Source organism: Gorilla gorilla, chromosome 22 (genome assembly GCF_029281585.2).
Source record: "Gorilla gorilla gorilla isolate KB3781 chromosome 22, NHGRI_mGorGor1-v2.1_pri, whole genome shotgun sequence".
Lineage (NCBI taxonomy): Eukaryota > Metazoa > Chordata > Mammalia > Primates > Hominidae > Gorilla > Gorilla gorilla.
Window position 1 is genome coordinate 48,180,226 of NC_073246.2, and position 19,158 is coordinate 48,199,383.

At 46.5% G+C, this 19,158-nt stretch overlaps 1 protein-coding gene across 5 annotated transcripts in view; it reads right to left on the minus strand.

The window, feature by feature from the left end:
- MCM3AP (minichromosome maintenance complex component 3 associated protein) overlaps positions 1–19,158 on the minus strand; it is a 51,256-nt gene that overhangs the window by 31,129 nt on the left and 969 nt on the right. For 4 of the 5 annotated variants that reach the window (XM_055373797.2, XM_019017684.3, XM_019017683.3 and 1 more), the window contains exons 2-11: positions 17,594–18,920; positions 17,138–17,361; positions 14,006–14,084; positions 13,502–13,646; positions 11,004–11,194; positions 8,731–8,870; positions 6,937–7,134; positions 6,112–6,380; positions 3,935–4,097; positions 514–674 (exon numbers count right to left, since the gene is read on the minus strand). In XM_055373797.2, the coding sequence (XP_055229772.1) occupies positions 514–674; positions 3,935–4,097; positions 6,112–6,380; positions 6,937–7,134; positions 8,731–8,870; positions 11,004–11,194; positions 13,502–13,646; positions 14,006–14,084; positions 17,138–17,361; positions 17,594–18,812 (2,789 nt within the window). In that variant the 5' untranslated portion in view covers positions 18,813–18,920. Of the gene's footprint in view, positions 1–513; positions 675–3,934; positions 4,098–6,111; positions 6,381–6,936; positions 7,135–8,403; positions 8,428–8,730; positions 8,871–11,003; positions 11,195–13,501; positions 13,647–14,005; positions 14,085–17,137; positions 17,362–17,593; positions 18,921–19,158 lie in introns of those variants that run through there. The other variant, XM_063702554.1, reaches the window with a different exon arrangement.

A 19,158-nucleotide genomic window follows, 5' to 3' on the forward strand; every position in this document is an offset into this window, starting at 1 on the left:
TGGAAGGAGGAGACAGAACTGGAAGGAGGAGACAGAACTGGAAGGAGGAGACAGGGTGGGGAACTAGGCACCGGGTGTTGAGTGTAAGCTGCCAGTTTCTGAGAGAGCGTCTGTGAGTCTCACCACTCTGACTGGTAATTACCGGAGAAGACTCCGGCTGGCCTGCTGGTGCCTCCATCCCAGCCGTCAGAGGTTGTCCGTCATTGGCTGGCAAAGGCAGTCAAGGGAAAGAATAAAGAAGGCCCTAACTTTTATCTTTAGGTTTGTCGGCAAGTCATGAAAAGGACTGATTTTGGAGTCACGAAGAACTTGGTCTGAGCCCTCAATGTGCTGACAGCCAGGGTGTGACCTTGGGAACACCCCCAGCCATTCTGAGTCTCGTGTGTTCACCTGCATGGCAGAGGGAATGCACCTTCTTCAAGTCAGGCAAGCAGCCAGCCCTTCACAGCCCTTCATCAGAATTAACAAGAAAAAAGGAGACAGGGGCCCCACAGTTCCACTCTCAGCTCTTACCCGTCGGAAACAGTGAGGCCGTGGCAGGTGAGGAAGTCGGTGGCCTCTTCACAGTCTCTGAACAGCAGCATGCGCACCACGCCATCCAGGGGAAAGACGGTAGATCGCTGTGTGCTCACCGTGTACGCAAAGTTGAGCGCCCGGAGAGCATCCTTGCGGATCTGAGAGGAGGAGCGAAATCACTGCAGTCTCAGAGGAAGGCCCAGTCAGACACATGCAGTCAGCCCATGACCACAGCCATGGCCAGCGTGGGGCACACGGGCTCCTCCTGGGCTGAGTCCACCAGAAGGCGCTTTGGCAACACGGAACCCAAGCTTAGAGATCATAGGCGGTCTGCTCAGGGGCAGTGCTCAGGAATGCGTGCCAAGCAAACACTCTCATAGAGAAGGATGGCTTGTGAAGGTTTTATTCATAAGAGAAATCATGAAACAAACTGTCCGTCAACAAGACCAGGTGAAGTCAGCTGTGCAGCATCCACATGACAAAAGGCCAGGAAGGTGCTGCAGAGGACCCCGGAGGCCATGGAATGCCAGCAGGAAACCAATCCCGTGGAATGACATATAATAGTTGGAGACAACTGTTCACGGCATTCTAACAAGAGCCTTAAAAAAAAAAAAAGAAGACAGAGACCAGGTGCAGTGGCTCATACCTGTAATCCCAGCACTTTGGGAGGCCAAGGTGGGAGGATCACTTGAGCCCAGGAATTCAAGACCAGCCTGGGCAACATAGCTACATCCTATTCTCTATAAAAAAAAATTTGTTTTAATTAGTGGGGCTTGGTGGCATGCACCTGTGGTCCCAGCAACATGGGAGGCTAAGGTGGGAGGACTGCTTGAGCCCAAGAGGTTGAGGCTGCAGTGAGCCTTGATCACACCACTGCACTCCAGCCTAGGTGACAGAGTGAGAACCAGTCTCTTAAAAAAAAAGACAATGGGGCTGGGTGCGGTGGCTCACGCCTGTAATCCCAGCACTTTGGGAGGCCAAGGCAGGCGGGTCACTTGAAGCCAGGAGTTTGAGACCAGCCTGGCCAACATGGTGAAACCCCATCTCTACTAAAAATACAAAAATTAGCTGGGTGTGGTGGCACGCACCTGTAATACCAGCTACTAGGGAGGCTGAGGCAGGAGAATCACTTCAACCCGGGAGGTGGAGGTTGCAGTGAGCCGAGATCATGCCACTGCACTCCAGCCTGGGTGACAAAGTGAGACTCCATCTCAAAAAAATAAATAAATAAAAATAAAAGTAAAAATAGACAAAGGAAAAACATGAAAATCCGAACAAAAATTATGCTTGAGTGCTGGGACTTTGGTACCTAAGCTGTTAGTCCTCTTCCGATGTTCTTTAATTCAACCAACACTGATCAAGCATTTGCTCTGTGCCTGGCACCGTTTTTAATGCTGAGAGTACAACAGTGAACAAAAACACAATCCCTGTCCCCACACAGCTGACATGCCAGGGGAGAGACCAATGCCACAGAAAACAAACACATCAAACACACAGAATGGTGATTTAGTGCGGCAGATGGGCAGGGAGAACAGGGAGCGCTGGTGGGGGCCCTGCTGAGGGCGGCAGCCAAGCCTAGCCTGGCCTCAGGGAGGTGAAGACAGCGCCGTGCGGCTCTGCGAGTGTGGAACAGCAGTGGAAACAGCAAGCACAAAGCCTCTGAGCAGGAGTGCACAGGGCTGCGGGGACAGGAGGCTGCCTCTGTGCGCCACTGCCGGTGAAGAACTTTTCTAAAGAAAAATACCCGAATATCTCTTTTGTTTAAAGTTATTAAAAATGGCCAGGCAAGGTGGTTCATGCCTGTAATCCCAGCACTTTGGGAGGCCGAGGTGGGTGGATCACCTGAGGCTAGGAGTTCGAGATCAGCCTGGCCAACATGGCGAAATCCCATCTCTACTAAGTTAGCTGGGCATGGTGGCGGGCTCCTGTAGTCCCAGCTACTCAGGAGGGAGGCTCAGGCAGGAGAATCACTTGAACCCAGGAGGCGGAAGTTGTGGTGAGCAGAGATCATGCCACTGCACTCCAGCCTGGGCAACAGAGCGAGACTCCATCTCTAAATAAATAAATAAATAAAGTTATTAAAAATGGTCAACATTCTACTAACACTCAATCATCATGTATACAACATTAACTATGTTTTATTTTTGTTCATTTTTTTTGAGAGGGCCTCTGTTGCCCAGGCTGGAGAGTGCAGATCTTGGCTCACTGCAGCCTCAACTTCCTGGGCTCAAGCGATCCTCCCACCTCAGCCTCCTGAGTAGCTGGGACTACAGGAGCATCCCACCACACCTGCCTGGCTTTTTTTTTATTTTTAGTAGAGACAGGGCCTCCCTATGTTGCCCAGGCTGGCCTTGAACTCCTGAGCTCAAGCAATTCTCCCACCTCCCAAGTTTGCCAAGGTGCCAGGATAACAGGTGTGAGCCAAAGCACCCAGCCAATATTAACTACAAGTGACAAGTTGTGGAAAACCTTTTCATTGACTCCAGAATATCAGTTCTGTTTGGCAACCTGCAGATCTGACAACAAGGAGCAAACCTGCAGAAGACCTTCTGACTGTGACATGACTGGGTTTAGTCACTGTTTACAGGAGGCCCTGATGTGTGACCAAAGAAATGACCTGGAGCCGCAGATCGACCAAGGCAGGTCCTGGGATCTCCCAGGCAGCATCCTCCCCACGCTGTGGCCACTACGGGCTTGTGGCAAGGAATCCTGGCAGCCTCCTTGGAGCCGCTGCCAGAATGGGCAGCAGAGTGCGTGCGAGGTGAGGTGGCGCACTGTGCGGTGGGCTGCGGTCCTGGTCACATCGCACTGAACAGAATCATGCAGGGCCTAGAACAGCAGGTGCTACAGGGTCTGCTCTGTCCTCATCCCCAAATTCCGTGGAAGTGGAACAAAATAACCGACTGGAAACCGCGAGACACAGTTTACTCTGCGCAAACCCCAGGGGAGGGACTGGCCTTCCCATTGCCTCTGCAACCCTAGCACACGGCAAAGTGCAGACACTGAGGCACCCACTGAAAGGAACTTAGAGCCATCAGCCTCACTCCAGAAACTTCGACTTAAAACATGAAGCATTTCAAAGTCAGAGATTTTGTGCATATGATATGAGATTTTTGCTTTTTAGTTAGCTTTCATGGATGATGATAGTGCTGAATTCAACCTATGTTTTCCTAAAGAGATTTTTCTTATTTGAACCATAGAACAGTATTTTCCATTGCACAGCCTTTCCGGATGGTGACCAACAGTGATAAGCCCTATAAAACAGGGCAACACCGGTAACCCCTTCGTGGGGCTGCTGCAAGGGTGACACAGCATCAGCCTGAGACCTGCTTTGAAAAGCTTGGAATAGGAAAGCACCCAAACAGCACAAGAACCACCTGCTTTCTTCCAACTCTGCAAGCACAGCTCATTTACTCACCTGACTGAAGTAACAGTGTAAAAGACAAGCGTTCAGGTAAGAAGCTGACTGGACCAGTTTGAAAAATCTCACAAAATTATTACTGTTCAATGCAGCAAAAGCCTGAACAGCAAATTTCACCTCAGATGAGTTTCTAACAGCAGGATGGAACTGTTGTACTTCTCTGTTAATTAAAGGAGAGAAAAGGGGTTGGAATGTTATTTTAAATAAGACAAAATTTTCATGAAGATAGATCTGATAAATAATAGATTTCACTGGCCAGATGCAGTGGCTCACACCTGTAATCCCAAAACGTGGGGAGGCCAAGGTGGGAGGATCGTTTGAGCCCAAGAGGTTGAGGCTGCAGTGAGCTGTGATCGCATCACTGTACTCCAGCCTGGGTGACAGAGCAAGACCCTGTCTCAAGTAATAATGATACTGGATTTCAACCATACTGAGAAAGGAGGGTCTTACTGGTGAAATGTGCCGTTAAATTCATAGTTTACTAACTACCACGCTTGGGTTGGTTTGACAAAGGTTTCCTTCAAAACGATAATGAATAGAATAAACAAATTCAAAAAGCAATTTAGGAATCAGTTATCAAAAAGTTACTTTAAAGTAATGCCAATGGACTGTCAGCTGTGCTGAATGGTAAAGTCTAAAAAACAGAAAAATTAACTCTTTTTGTTTAGAAATGAATTGATTTTGACTGAATTATTCGTGATGGAGAACAAATGCTTGTCACGTAGAAAAAGACAATACAGCAATCTTTCATAACCAGTTTAATTTTTTTTTTTTTTTGAGACAGAGTACTTGCTCTGTCACCCAGGCTGGAGTGCAGTGGCACAATCACAGTTCATTGCAGCTTCAACCTCCTGGCCTCAAGCAACCCTCTCATCTCGGCCTCCTAAAGTGCTGTGATAACAGGCCATGGGCCACCACACCTGGTCTTTTTTTTTTTTTTTTTTTTTTTTAAGAGATAGGGTCTGGCTTTGTCACCCAGACTGGAGGACAGTGGCATGATCACAGCTTACTGCAGCCTTGACCTCCTGGGCTCAAGGGATCCTCCCACCTCAGCCTCCCCAGTCGCTGGAACTACAGGCACACATCACCACACCTGGTTATTTTTTTTTTTATTTTTATTTTTTTTTTGTGGAAGGGTCTCACCATGTTGCCCAGGCTATACAAGGCTTAATTTTAAAATTTAAAATCAGCCGGGCATGGAGACTCATAACTGTAATCCCAGCACTTTGGGAGGCTGAGGCAGGTGGATCACTTGAGGTCAGGAGTTCCAGACAAGCCTGGCCAACATGGTGAAACCCTGTCTCTACTAAAAATACAAAAAAATGAGGCGGGCATGGTGGTATGTGCCTGTAATCCCAGCTACTCAGGAGACTGAGGCAAGAGAATCGCTTGAACCCAGGAGGTGGAGGTTGCAGTGAGCCAAGATCACACTACTGTACTCCGGCCTGGGCAACAGAGCAGGACTCGGTCTCAAAAACAAAATAAAATAAAAAATTAAAATCAATCACACATCTAGATATTCTGTCACACAGTTCTTGAGGAAAATACAAAGAAAAAAAAAGAGGTTCACCATTGATAGGGGATTCTTAGAACTAAAGGGGACACTGTCCACCATAAGTCCAGCTTAACCACAAGCAGAGGGTCCACCACAAGCAGAGGGCCAGAGAGCTCGCCAGACTTCGCATGTTTAAGTGACTAATTATGGATCAGACCAGGGTTTTACATTCATTCATTCTCACTACCCCATTCTTCACATTTTTGTTTTACACAATTTTTTCCTCTCTTATTACTTAGATCTTTGACAAAACTATCTGGGAAGAGGGAACTGCTAACAACCCTGCAGGGCGCCTGGAACTCCCTCTCCTGGTTCACTCACCTGTCTCATGAGGAGGATTCCTTCCTCATTTTCTCACTGGTGAGGAGAAACTGTTTTCAGAAATGAACATGTGGGGCCTACGTCAGATGTGCTGGTCCCAGGGCACACCCCCATCGCTCTTCCCCCAGCTCAGCTCAGCCGACTGCAAAGCCAGACCAAGGTCCTCTACTATCATCCCAACATCTGCTACCAGAGAGAATGCTGCACTATTGGCTACTACCACTCATGAAAGCTCTTCTCCTGTTTAAAGCCTGCCTTTTCAGTCACCTTAGGACAACTTTTGGATGTGAAAATTCACCTTAGGATGTCTCCCTTGTTGAGACTGAGCAGAACATTGTAGCCCTGGAACTCCGCTTCGCTGGCACAGAAGACGCCCTTGTTTCTCAGGTCCTGGTACATCTCCTTCAGGCTCTGCAGGCACTTGGTCATGTTCTCATTATTGATCTTGGCATCAAAGGAGGACATGGGCTCCTCACACATGAAGTGGGCACAGTGGATGTGAAACCGGGTGCACTTCTCAATCAGGGACACCGTCAGGGGGTCACAGAGGTGCTGCTGCGTGATATCCTGGCCACAGGCGAGGGGGAGGATCACACACACATTCCCATGCAAAGAGGCAACTGTGAGAAGGATCATGCTACGACCTCAATTTCTCACTTTTCAATTTGAAACAAAGCCCATGATGCACATTTTAATAGGACTTTGTAGTGACTTAAATAAAAGTACTGGGGTTTGTTTTTTTTTGAGACAGAAGCCAGGCTGGAGTGCAGTGGTGTCATCTTGGCTCACCACAACCTCCGCCTCCCAGGTTCAAGCAATTCTGCTTCAGCCGCTCGAGTAGCTGGGACTACAGGCGTGTGCCACCACGCCAAGCTAATTTTTGTATTTTCAGTAGAGATGGGGTTTAACCATGTTGGCCAGGCTGGTCTCAAACTCCTGACCTCAGGTGATCCACCCACCTCGGCCTCCCAGAGTGCTGGGATTACAGGCCTGAGCCACTGCACCTGGCCCACAAAAGTACATTTTTGTTACAGATAAAATATATAACAGAGTAATAAAAATATCAGTTTGACTTTGGAATTTGCGTGGATTTTTTAGCATCCAAGTTGGAGGCAGCCAATACCTTCCGTATGCCACGCGTGCGGTTCCACACGAAGTCATACCAATCCCGCAGGCTGCCCTCCTTCTGGTCCATGATCTGGGTCACCAGGTAGTCCATGGTCCTGCTGAGCACTGGCAAGGGCCGCAGCTCGTGGGGCAGGGGCTCCTCCTGATCCGCCGAGGACCGACTGTACTCTTTCACAGCTGCTGCGTGGTCCACCTAGAGACATGAAGCCGAGACAGGCTGCCCATGTGGCATACCTTGGGCCAGGCATAGTTATGCCTGAAAATAAGGGGGAAAATCACATACACACCCACACAAGATCAGTATTTGAGAATATATTTTTTCAACATAAAATTTCTGTTAAAAGGTGACAATCAAAATTCAAAGACAAATAGAGAAATTTGATTTTGGCAAATATGACAAGGAGTTAAGATACGAGTGCATCATGACAAACAGGAGGAATGTTAAGTGAAGGCACATCTGCCAGCCTCCAAAGCAGAGAGACAGGACAGGGAAGGGCCTCAAGCACTTAAAAGGTCTCAGGCTCGCTCACACACCAGATTAAGTCTACACAGAGCAGAAGTGAAACAGAGACAGGCAGTGAGGACTGCTGAGGGCACAGCATCAGGGGCTGGCTGCCCCCCGGGGCCTGGAGTTGCATCTCCCACCTCAAAAGGAGGCTGAAGATGTGGCCAAGGGAAGAGGCAGAGATGTACACAGGACAAGGCCCTGGGCATGTGCCTCTCCTGGGGCAGGGGCCCTACAGTGACACGAGTTGCTGGGCTGGGGACCCCGCACCAGGCGAAGGGTGTATAAAGCCACCAGCCAGGAAGAGGAGAAGCCCATAAGCAAAATTCACAAAGTCCAAAAGGATCTATATTGGTGCAGCTTTCTGGGGAAACAATTTGGGAAGATACATGGATAATGTTCAGGAAAGGTCATACCCTCTGATGCAGTAATTTAATTCTTAGGATCTGAAGAAAATAACCTAAATACCAGAGAAGCATTACATACAAGATGCCAAACAATATTATTAATAGAACTAAAAATTTAGAAGCAGCCTATCTACTAATGGTAAAAATGCAGAGTTTTGACAGAGCTACTAATAAAATAATATGCTGTCATTTTTAAATGCTCGTAGTTTACCCTAACAAAGGAAAATGTTCATGACATAATTTTAAGTGGAAAAGATACACATAAAATTGTATCTAGAGCATAATCTCGAATGTGTAAAACATAAGCATAGAAACAGACAGGAATAAGATCGTAAAAAGAAAAAAGTTAGCTGGATGTGGTGGCTCACGCCTGTAATCCCAGCACTTTGGGAGGCGGAGGTGGGCAGATGACTTGAGCTTAGGAGTTCGGGACCAGCCTGGGCAACATGGCAAGACGCCATCGCTGCAAAAAATAAAACAGTAACTAGGCATGGTGGAGCATGCCTGTAATCCCAGCTACTCTGTAAGCTAAGTGAGAGGAGAGGATCACCTGAGCCTGGGAAGTTGAGGCTGTAGTGAGCCATGATTGGACCACTGCGCTTCAGCCTAGGTGACAGAGTGAGACCCTGTCTAAAAAAAAAAAAAAAAAAAGAATTTGAAAAACAACTTTATTTAAAATAACTTGCATCTATACCTTATCATGCATAGGTACCAATTACAGAGTGAACATCTCACAATGCAAAACAGCTTAATATGATTGTTAATAGCACAAATACCCAACACTGTCTAAAACAAACATCCAAATCAAGTATGTACAGAAATGACAAAAGCAGCCCCGTCCCCTGCCCACACTCCATGGGGAGATGCAGGGCTCTACCTGGTCAGTCCCTGGGACCACTTCGAACACGCTCAGCTGGCTACGGGTCTCCCGCATGTACCTCTCCTTCTCAGGACACATATCCAGGCAGGTGCCAACAAAAGTCCTCGCTTTGTCCAGATCGGTTCTCTTCACCCGAGCTAAATGACGTCAAGTAAAAGGTAAGAATGTACCACATGGTTAGCACGAACCTACAGAAGTGTATTCTCATAATGATAAAAAGAAATTAAAACTTAAAACACACACACACATTACAAAAGAAAAGAAAAATATTTGTAAAACTCGGAGCCTCAGAGAAAGAGGACTTATGGTCTATTCTGCCAGGCAGTGGGACATCAAAGCTCCCAAAGACCCCTGAGTCCACCTCTCCAACAGTCACAGACCCTCACTGCAGATAAAAGCAGGGGAGTGTCCTCACTTTCAGCCGGAGTTTTCTAACTCCTGTAATGACCTCAATGACAAAAAATTACGGTGCAGGATGTTTACTAAAAGGATTGCCTTGTAACAACTGCAAATATTCAAAATATATCACTATTCTAAAACTGTCTCAGTATTCACCATGACTTTAATATAAGAATCATATAATGGACGTTAACTGGGTTCTTACCTGAATGAGTAAACTGCTATTACACTTAGTTACAATGTAGCTTGCAAGGAAAAGGAAATGCAACAACTTCACACTCAAAATATATACTTCTTGTTTTCATGTTGAAAAATTCTAATACCTGGGCCGGGCCTGGTGGCTCGCCTGTAATCCCAGCACTTTGGGAGGCCAAGACTGGCAGATCACCTGAGGTCGGGAGTTCGAGACCAGCCTGACCAACATGGAGAAACCCCATCTCTACTACGAATACAAAAACTAGCCGGGCGTGGTGGCGCATGGCTGTAGTCCCAGCTACTCAGGAGGCTGAGGCAAGACAATCACTTGAACCTGAGAGGCGGACGTTGCAGTAAGCCGAGGTTGCGCCACTGTACTCCACCATGGGTAACAGAGCAAGACTCCATCTCGAGGAAAAAAAAAGAAAAGAAAAATTCTAATACCTAATAATAATTTTATTTAGAATATAAAAATCACCATATCAATGATATGTTTGATGGCAGCTTTTATTACTATATGTTATTATATTAAGGAAACATGGTGATTATTCAAATTATCTACAGCTTTTAAAAAAAGGAAACTCCTATAGCTGATTTTTTTTTTCTTTTTGAGACAGAGTTTTGCTCTTGCTGCCCAGGCTGGAGTACAATGGCACAATCTCAGCTCACCGCAACCTCAGCCTCCCGGGTTCAAGCCATTCTCCTGCCTCAGCCTCCCAAGTAGCTGGGATTACAGGCATGTGCCACCACGCCCGGCTAATTTTGTCTTTTTAGTAGAGACGGGGTTTTTCCATGTTGGTCAGGCTGGTCTCGAACTCCTGACCTCAGGTGATCCACCAGCCTCGACCTCCTAAAGTGCTGGGATTACAGGCGTGAGCCACCACGCCCAGCATTTTTTTTTTTTTTTTTTTTGAGACAGAATCTCACCCTGTCATCCAGGCTGGAGTGCACTGGCACAATCTCGGCTCACTGTAACCTCCACCTCGCCAGTTCAAGTGATTCTCCTGCCTCAGCCTCCCAGGTAGCTGGGACTACAGATGCACACCACCGCACCCAGCTTGCTTATTTATTTATTTATTGTAGAGATGGGGGTTTTGCCATGTTGGCCAGGCTAGTCTTGAACTCCTGACCTCAGGTGGTCCTTCATGCCTCAGCCTCCCAAAGTGCTGGGATTACAGGTGTGAGCCACCATGCCCAGCCCGTCTGGAATTTAAGAGAAAAAAATTGGCAAAGAGAAGTACCTGTGTTTTTTCCTTTTATTTTTGGTCCCTGCATATATTTTTAGTGTTAATGAAATACTTACTTTTTAGTAGGTAATACATTCACACAGTTCAACATCGTAACAGTGTAAGAATGCCCTGTCCAAGATGGAGCACTCCACCATAACCTCTGCCCCTCAGAATCCCGCTCCCTCTACAGACAGGAGCCCATTCTTTTGCATCCTCCCACTACTATTTTATACATATATTAGCAAACATATTTGCACATTTATGTACACATACATGCAACACTCACTCCAAGAAGACTGGCAGACTATGAAGATCAGACACAGCATATCAGAGGCTCTGAGACTCAACAGCAATAGAGCCCAATGGAAAGGAGTTGCTCCTGCCCTGATGGCACCCAAGATGATGACCTCACCAGGCCCCTAGAACCTCTGCCACCAAGTGCCATACCTTGCCGCATGATCCTGTCTCTCTGGTCAAGCAGGCGGTACTTCTCCTTGGATGTCTCAGCCACAGTGCCTATCAGGGTACTGAGGGAGAGCACACATGGCCCGAGGCCCTCGGAGCCCTCGGAGGCTGAGTCAAAAGAGTCTCCCTCGAATTGGTGGGCCTTTAGAAGACTTGGCTTCTTCACTGGAGAGCTATAAAGTAAACACCACACTGAGGGCCCTCGTCCCAGGAAGGCCTTCAGAGCATTTTCGTTTCTGAACACGTCCCCTCATCTTTCAAGATTTTCTGGTCCTCTAAAGCTGAGAAACTACAAGCACTGAAATGAGATGAGTTTTGATAAAGATGGTAATGAGCACAAAAGCGTTATTCACATTATTCACTGACTTTAATATAATTTTGAAATATTTCATACTTTTGAAAAACAAAATAGCCTGGGCAACATAGGGAGACCCCAATTGTACAAAAAATTTAAAAATTAGCCGGGCATGGTGGCACGTGCCTGTAGTCCCAGCTACTCGGGAGGCTGGGGTGAGAGGATTGCTTGAGCCTGGCAGGCGGAGGTTGCAGTGAGCTGAGATTATTACACTGCTGCTCTCCAGCCTGGGTGACAGAGTGAGACTCTAACTTACCACCCCCCCCAAAAAAAAAAAAGATAGGCTCATTTAAACAGCTAAAATGAACACTTACTGATTTCTATTTCAAAGAAATAAACTCAGCATGAAAAAAATCTTTAATATCATAAGGAAATATTATGCCTACATGTTTTAAAACAGAAATTATTTTGGTAGAAGGACATACTAAAAGGAATCAGGCATTCTCTCTCAGCTTCCCCATTTTCTAGCTTTCATCATTTTCTGAACTTCAATGTCAAAGATTATGTCAAACCAGCAACTAAACTGCTCATCACAAAACGGAAAGTGAGGAAAATACATTGGCCAAAAGATGAAAAGATGGATTCAGCCGGAGATCTGTCAAAGTAGGCCTGGTGTGAAAAGCAAAAGCCTTTGAGAACAGAGTTCCCCAGACAGACAAGGTAGCCAGGGCACTTCACATCACATGCTGGTTAACACAACTAACATGGCCGACCGTGTCTGCTTCACTGTGATAAGCTGCACCTGCAAAAAGTCATGCTGCCCTTCCTTTAGGAGACAGCCTTTTTTTTTTGAGATGGGGTCTCGCTCTGTTGCCCAGTCTGGAGTGCAGTGGCGCAATCTCGGCTCACTGCAAGCTCTGCCTCCCGGGTTCACGCAGTTCTCCTGCCTCAGCCTCGCAAGTAGCTGGGACTATAGGCACCCGCCACCATGCCTGGCTAATTTTTTGTATTTTTAGTAGAGACGGGGTTTCACCATATCAGCCAGGATGGTCTCAATCTCCTGACCTCGTGATCCGCCCGCCTTGGCCTCCCAAAGTGCTGGGATTACAGGCGTGAGCCATGCGCCCGGCCAGGAGACAGCTCTTTAGGGAAAAAAAAAAAAAAAAAGAAAAAGTCATGCTGGAAACTGCTGAAAGTGATTATTAGAAATGCATGGTTTGGCCGGGCATGCATCTCTAGTCAGGAGTTCGAGACCAGCCTGGCCAACATGGTGAAACCCCATCTCTACTAAAAATACAAAAATATTAGCTGGGCGTGGTGGAGCGCACCTGTAATCTCAGCTACTAGGGAGGCTAAGGCAGGAGAATTTCTTGAACCCAGGAGGCAGAGGTTGCAGTGAGCCAAGATCGTGCCACTGAACTCCAACCTGGGCAACAAAGCCAGACTGTGTCTCAAAAAAAAAGGAATGCATGGTTTATTACAGCCAGTTAAATGTCTTGAGGTAAAAAGTTATTGCTTATACATTTATATGTCAAGTGGAACTGCACTTAACTGCAGTGGGATTCAGGACAAGTTAGATGAGCAAGGAGATTTGCTACTACAATCCTGTGAGGCAGGCAGCGACCCGCCACAGGGCGCCAGCCTGCGTGTGTGCCACAGGGCGCCAGCCTGCGTGTGTCCCACAGAGCAGGCACTCTGTGCAAGGACAGAAGTTCTGCTGTCCTAAGTGAGCAGCCTCCCCTGGATCTCCTGTAGCTGCAGCTGAAAGGTCTGTACCAGCTATAACAACTGTGTGATGAGATTCTCCCATAGAAAATGCCAAGATGGAAACAAGAAAAAAAGGCCAGCCCCAAAGGAAGGCTTTCTCAGCAACCTCGGCCCTAGGGTATATGAGAACAAGACAGGACAGAATCACTGCTCTCCACCATCTCTGCAGCTGGCAGTTATCAGTGTCAGAAAATTCTCTCTTCTGGCCGGGACCACCAGCCCCACACAGACCCACCTCCTAACGGCCCATGCTGGCAGGAGGGGCAGAGCCCCTGCCCCTCCACCCCCAACCATCCCTAGCAACTGGCTTTTGTCTCCTCACCACTCCCCACAGTCTTGCACCCTGACTCAGGTGTCGCTATAGGGCGCTATTTCCTGGTCCTTCCAGAATAAGGTCATTAGGAGGGACCGATCCCACCTTTTATTCAGGAGGCTGCTAGCACCAGCCCTCCCTGCGGCCTTGCCAAGAGGAGAGTGCTGAAAGGGTGCATCCTCTGTGCTCGGGCTGACTTCACCGTCACCTGGTTTCTTCTCCTTCAGGGAAAAGGGTTTCTTATTGGGGCCTGTGGACATAGGAGGCAGAAAAGAGTTTATGCAATCACAGATCACCTGGAACTGGATTTTTTCACTCTGTTTCTAAGAAAGTAATATTATTTTCATTGTCACAGGAGGTTAGACAAGAGCCCAAGGAAATAACTGTGAGATGCAAATCCACTCAGAGCCAGCCTCCTCCACTGGCTGGGGAAAGGGCTCACGCTCAAAGGGTTTGGACCAAGAGCATGAGAAACTGAAAAGAGGGCCATGCACAATGGCTCATGCCTGTAATCCCAAGATCAGACTGGGCAACATAGTGAGATCTCATCTCTATTAAATAAATAAAAATAATTTTTTAAAAAAGTCAAAAGAATAATTGAAAACTCACTTATTTTCTTCCTGTGCCAAAAGATAGCCATGTCTTTATGCAAACTTTTCCCCTTCTTTCTAGCCAGGGCTGCAGATGCCTGGAAAACAGTCCACAACCGCCATGTGTGAGTATATCAGGAAACCAAAGGAAATGGGATTGAAAACTCAAATGCAGTAAGCACAACAGACCATTCAAAGGCACCAGGAGCCCCTGTCCTTTGCACGACAGTGATTTCTCCACCCACACGTCTGCTAACTGCATGGTCTCTGGCTGTGGCAGCAGCAGTATTTATCTCCCTTACCTGTCTCACAAGCATGTATTTGCTCTTCCCCCTCTTTTTTTTTTGAGACAGAGTCTCGCTCTGTCACCCAGGCTGGAGTGCGGTGGTGAGATCTCGGCTCACTGCAAGCTCCACCTTCAGGGTTCATGCATTCTCCTGCCTCAGCCTCCTGAGTAGCTGGGACTACAGGCGCCCGCCACCACATCCGGCTAAGTTTTTGTATTTGTAGTAGAGACGGGGTTTCACCATGTTAGCCAGGATGGTCTTGATCTCCTGACCTCAGGTGATCCGCCCACCTTGGCCTCCCAAAGTGCTGGGATTACAGGCGTGAGCCACCACGCCCGGCCCCTTTTTTTTAATTAACAACTTTGTTGCTTCACAGAACTCACAAACTTGGCCTTGTTGGCATTTGGTGAGATGATTCTCACCAGCTGATCACACATACAGAAACAGAAAGTTTGCGAAGTCACAATTAAGCACAAAAGGGAGCTGCAGAATAACACACATGGGATGCCACTTACCACAGAAAACACACACAAAACCAACCACGTTAGTCTCCGTGTAGATACACTCATAAAGATGTCTAGAAAAATACACACCACACTAGTTAACTGGACTGCTCCTGAGTAACAGGAGAGATGAGGATATTCAGTTTTGTCTGTATCAATCAATTGTTTATAAAGGCAGTCTATTTACATATTAATTATGTCATAAAATATTTAAGGTTCAGCTGGGAAAATAAGCACATTGCAATAGGCAAAAAATAACTGTAAAAACAAAAGGGGGGCTGGGCACGGTGGCTCATGCCTGTTATCCCAGCACTTTGGGAGGTGGAGGTGGGAGGATCACTTGTGCCCAGGAGTTTAGGACCAGCCTGGGCCACATAGTGAAACTTCATCTCAAAAAAATAAATAAATAATAAAATAACAATAAAATAAATAGTAGTAATAAATAATAAAAACAAGGCCAGGCACGGTGGCTCACGCCTGTAATCCCAGCACTTTGGGAGGCCAAGGTGCGTGGATCACTGAGGTCAGGAGTTCGAGACCAGCCTGGCCAACGTGGTGAAACCCCCTCTCCACTAAAACTACAAAAATTAGCCAGGCATGGTGGTGCACACACAATCCCAGCTACTTGGGAGGCTGAGGGAGGAGAATCACTTGAACTGGAAAGGTAAAGGTTGAAGTGAGCCAAGATTGCGCCACTACACTACAGGCTGGGAGACAGAGCAAGGCCCCGTCTCAAAAACAACAACAACAAAAATGAGAGCCGGTACAATGACTCAGGTCTGTAATCCCAACACTTTGGGAGGCTAAGGCAGGAGGACAGCTTGAGGACCGGAGTTCGAGATCTGCCTGAGCAACACAGTAAGACCCCATCTATAAAAATTTAAAAATAAAAACTTTTTTAATTAAAAAAAAAACTAAAAACAAATTAGGATTACCATATGACCCAGCAATTCCAATCCTAAGAATATACCCCAAAAAACTGAAAGCAGGGACTCAAAGAAGTCATATGCCAATGAACATTATTCACAATAGCCAAAAAGTAGAAACAACCCGTGTCTGCCAATAGATGAATCAACAAAACGTAGTCCATCCACTCAATGTAGTTTCACTTTATAAATTTATACTTTATAAATTCCTATAGAACGTAATTTTGTCTATGAGAATACTCAGAAAAAATAGTGACGATACAAAGCTATATAACATGAGCAGTCCACGTTCACTGCACCCTAGAAAGTATTATGCATACATTTAGGCCGGGCGCAGTGGCTCACGCCTGTAATCCCAGCACTCTGAGAGGCCGAGGCAGGCAGATCATGAGGTCAGGAGATCGAGACCATCCTGGCTGACGCAGTGAAAGCCCGTATCTACTAAAAATACAAAAAAATTAGCCGGGTGTGGTGGTGGGCGCCTGTAGTTCCAGCTACTCCGGAGGCTGAGGCAGGAGAATGGCGTGAACCCGGGAGGTGGAGCTTGCAGTGAGCCGAGATCATGCCACTGCACTCCAGCCTGGGCGACAGAGCAAGACTCCATCTCAAAAAAATAAATAAATAAATAAAAAGAAAGTATTATGCATACATTTAAAGTCAGGATACAAACCCAGTGCTTCAAAGCAGTTATCTCTAGAGGATAGACTGACAAGGGGAATTTCACTTTTTCTTTTTCCTTTTTTTTTTTTTTTTTTTTTGAGACGGAGTCTGGCTCTGTCTCCCAGATTGGAGTGCAGTGGCACGAACTCGGCTCACTGCAACCGCCGCCTCCCGGATTCAAGCAATCCTCCTGCCTCAGCCTCCCGAGTAGCTGGGATTACAGGCGCGAGCCACCACACCCGGCTAATTTTTTGTATTTTTAGTAGAGATAGGGTTTCACCGTGTTAGCCAGGATGGTCTGGATCTCCTGACCTCATGATCCGCCCACCTCGGCCTCCCCAAGTGCTGGGATTACAAGCATGAGCCACCACGCCCGGCCAATTTCACTTTTTCTGTATTGTTTGAACGTTTACAGCGATGATCTTCTATGACCAAATAAAACAAAAACAAAACCAAAAAACTCAACTTCCAAAAGTACTATGTGGTTAGAGCCTTTCAGAAGAATTTCTGAATTTCTAAAGTCTTTCAGAAGAATTTCACTTCATGGGAACAACTCTCCCAGCATTTCTAGAGTACTACATTCTGTAGGGACCTAGAATATACCCAGTTATGAAATAAATAGTGCTATCCCAGCCTATGCTAATAAGATATTTGAGTACTTTCTCTATATTATAGTAAGCAAACAACTGATGGACCAAAAAAAAAAAAAAAAAACAGGTTTTAAAGTGACAAGGTTCAAATCTAGGGTAACAAATGGCAAGATGGGAGTACTCACATGATCAAAGAAATGTACCACTGCAAGCTTTTTGCTGCGCCTGGTAAAGATGCGCTGCACTTTAGCAATTTTGCCGAAATGGTTCTCCAGAATGGTCCTGTCGTTGAGGTAGTCGGGGATGTTCTTGCACTGGATGGCTGTGACTTCAGAGGGAGACAAGCCCCCAAGACTGTCTGTGCTCTCGCTTCTGTTACTCTGACGCGCCGGAGTTCCTCTTAGAGAATCTAGGGGTTCAGAGAATGGACACTTAAACCATCAGATGTTTCCAACAACAGGAGGCACCAACTGTGTCGAAGCAGAGGAAATTTTCACAGATGTAAGACCTGCTCCGTATGACATATTAGAATCCCTAATGTTTATGGGAGATTTATCTGAAAAATCAAGCTAACACCCAGAGAAACCTATTGAAAACCTGCCAGCAGGATTTACTCTATGTGCTACATTTTCAGAGCTCACCTTCTTTCTTCTCTCTACTTTCAGTTTCTTCCTCTTTATTCACACCTGGAATCCGGGAAGGTGCCAGGACAGACTGACTTCCTCCTGGGATAGCCATGTGGTCACTTTCTGCAGACTCAACAAAGCCAGTTTCCTTTTTGGCCTCCTTGTTGCCCAGACGACCTACTTCCTTATTGCTTTTGAAAACATCCTGTATCGTCCGACCAAATAAAGTACCTCCCCGGGGTCGATTCAGGCGGACAGGTCGTTTGTCTGGAGGATGATCGCCCCGGGACAGAGGATCCGAATCTTCTGCTGTCTCGTGGCCATGTCTCCTTGGGGAGCGATCCTGGTCCTCCTTCCTTTTCAGTCCTTTCATTAGGCTGGGAAGTGGTTCCACCTGGGAAACAGCTTCTTCACACCCCTGCCTGACACCTGCTTTGCTAGCCTGGAAAGGTTCGCCCAAAACCGCAGATGATACAGGGAAGCTACTGAAGCTATTATTAGAACTTCCGAATATTGACTTAGGTCCTCTCTTCTCTTCCTCTACATTTTGGTTTGACAAAGCAGGGGTAAAGGCAGATAATGAATTATTACTACTAACAGGTTTTGAAAAGGTAAAATTTGAATTGGTAGCTGAACTACTTGTTACTTGAGGAAAAGAGAAAGGGGCCAGACCTCCAGGTGCACTACTAATTGGGTGGGAAAATGTGAAAAACCCAGAAGCAATTTGGCTCTGGGTTTTCTCTGGCTCAGATTCAGCCCCCAGTATTGGTTTGAACACTGCATTTTCCAGAGGTTTAAAGCTGAATTCTGTTTTCCCAAAACCAGAGTTCACTATTTCTCCAGCTTCTTGTCCAAAAGCAGAAGTGCTTGGGAAAGCCCCAACACTGGTGGGTGATTTAAAACTAAATCCTGGGTTTCCCAGCACAGATGAACTTGAAGGCCCAGAGGTAGCCACAAAGGTGGAAGTGTGCTCAAGTCCAGAAAAGGGTCCAACACTTGAGGTTTGGGTGAACCCTAATGTTTGCACTGAAGAGGAATGACTTACTCCAGAAGACGCTGGAAAGCTGGATACCTGTGAAAATCCAGAGCTCTTCCCAGGTAAGGTACTGTTTTGTCCAAAAAGAGAAGGTTGACCAAATCGAAATGGCGGCTTAGATGGAAGTGTTCCTACATTACTAGAAGACGCTGAAAAAGCACTAGGCTGCTGCCCACTGAAAGGATTAGTTGGGTTCATCTTCTGCTCCAATTATTAGAAGGTAATTAAGTACTACGTGTACAAAATTAATTGGCTTCCTGAAACAGCCTGTAGCACTAGGGAGTTCCCCTTCGTCTTTAGAACAAGCTGAAAGACAAAAATTCAGATCATCATAGCTATGTTCTGCTACAAGACTAAGAAAAGAATTTTTGAACACTGTCATACTAAAAGGATAACTATTTCAAAGGCAGGCAAAGGGTTATTATTTTCTGAGAGCCGATAGGTTATTTTGTTGGAGGGTGGGGTAGAGAATGGTACAAATAATTACTTTGTTACAGAGGTTTAAAGCGTGATCCTTTAAGATTAAAAAAAAAAAAGCCGAATC